Raw genomic sequence first — 1,632 nt, 5'->3', positions numbered from 1 at the left:
GTACCAGCACCTCATGACTGCCTGCAGGTGTCATTCCCCACCGTTCCTGGACAGCCAACAGCCTTGTGACATTTCAGACTCCCGCTCACTCCCCTGCCCAACCACAGAGAGACGTAGCTCTTCCTCTCCACCTCTCCTCTTTACACATCTCTGTGTCTGTGCTGTCACCAGGGGCAGGTGGCTGGAAGGAGGGGATTTTCTCTATGGATTTCCAGTGGTTCCTTGTGGCCATGCTGCTCCCTGTGGGTAAGTGGGCTTCCCTTCCTCTTGAGCAGCTGCACTGGAGCTGCTGCCGCATCCTCAGCTGTGCTCCCACTTCCTGGCAGTGCCCCTTTCCCAAGGCTTCCAGGGGGGAAGGTGGGCAATGAACCGGGTGAGCCTTTCCACTAGCTATTGGATCAGGAAAGTCTGGAAGACTGAAAATTTGGTGTTTCCTGCCCTTTTTAATATTTTGCTTAACAGTATCAAAGTCATTTCTTCTCCAAACATATTTGCTGTTGCATTTGAAGCTGGTTTGGTGGGGGTTTCTTCATAATATGTATCATTTTTCAGAGAAAGACGGCACTGTCCCATAGCTTTCTGATATCCTAGTGGCATTCTATTCATGCTTCAAGGATGTGTATTTTTCTCTTGTTCAATGCATTTCACTTTCCACCTTTCATCTCCTGTCTTTCCAGGCTGGGCGCTTCAGCAATCCCCAGATACTGTCGTCCGAGTGGGAGACACCGTGACTCTGGAATGTTCTGGATTGGGGAATGTTGTCAAGACCATGTACTGGTACAAGTTACCTGTGGAGAAGGATGCCAGTATGCAGTTGGTTGTATATTCAGTGGAAGGTGGCAAAGCAGATATTGAGAAAGAATTCAAAAATCGCTTCCAGAGTAATGGGACTAGGAACAACCATTTATCTGTGAAGATAGAGCATGCCCTGCTCAATGACACAGGCACATATTTCTGTGCTGAACAAGATCCACAGAGACTCAAAGGCAGGTGCAGCATAGCACAAACCTTTCCAGGTAAACAGGGATCTGCCACCAGCACACCCTGAGCCCTGTGTTTGACAGAACCTTGTTTTCTTACTTGCCCTCCAGCTGTTCAGGAAAAACATGGCATGACTGTCTATCTGTCCACCTGTCTGTCCATCTGTCTGTCTTTAGCATGGTCTCTAGCTGCTTTTCTGTTCTTTCCCATCTCTGAATCACCTTCTGACTCTGCTTTCTTCTTGTCCTCACTGTCTCACCTCATTTTTCTGCCATTCACAGACTGCTTCTCACTTTCCTCTTTTCATGTTTTTCTGTCTGTGTCCCTGACTTTCCTCTCTGTCTTCTCCTACCTGGTCCATTCCCATTTCTTCCTTCCTTCCTCATCCATCACTCCTTCCTTACAATCTGTTCCATCAATTCATGGTGTGGGAAGCAGGATGTGGAATAGTTCACACTGTGTTTTCCCTCTCCACCAGCTGGAAAGACAAGGCCCACAGGTGCTTGGCCCCAGTGGTCTCCAGGGAATCGGCACACAGCCCAAGTTACACCACTACCCTGTGACCTGCACACTCTGATGTTTGAGAATTGTCCCTGCCCACAGCAGAAGACTGCCCTGGTTAGCCATGGAATGTCCCTGGTGACCAGGACA

General features: G+C 48.9%; 1 gene segment (V, D, J or C); it reads left to right on the top strand.

Moving 5' to 3' along the window:
• Window positions 1-203: 203 nt before the first annotated feature.
• On the top strand, window positions 204-1,001 carry LOC128803147 (T cell receptor beta variable 30-like). The segment is given in 2 exon segments: window positions 204-246; window positions 678-1,001. Coding segments are annotated over 2 exon segments (367 nt in total).
• The last annotated feature ends 631 nt before the right edge of the window (window positions 1,002-1,632 follow it).

Source organism: Vidua macroura, chromosome 2, assembly GCF_024509145.1.
Source record: "Vidua macroura isolate BioBank_ID:100142 chromosome 2, ASM2450914v1, whole genome shotgun sequence".
Lineage (NCBI taxonomy): Eukaryota > Metazoa > Chordata > Aves > Passeriformes > Viduidae > Vidua > Vidua macroura.
Note: the sequence above shows the minus strand (reverse complement) of the source record. Positions and strands in the feature narration are given on the sequence as shown.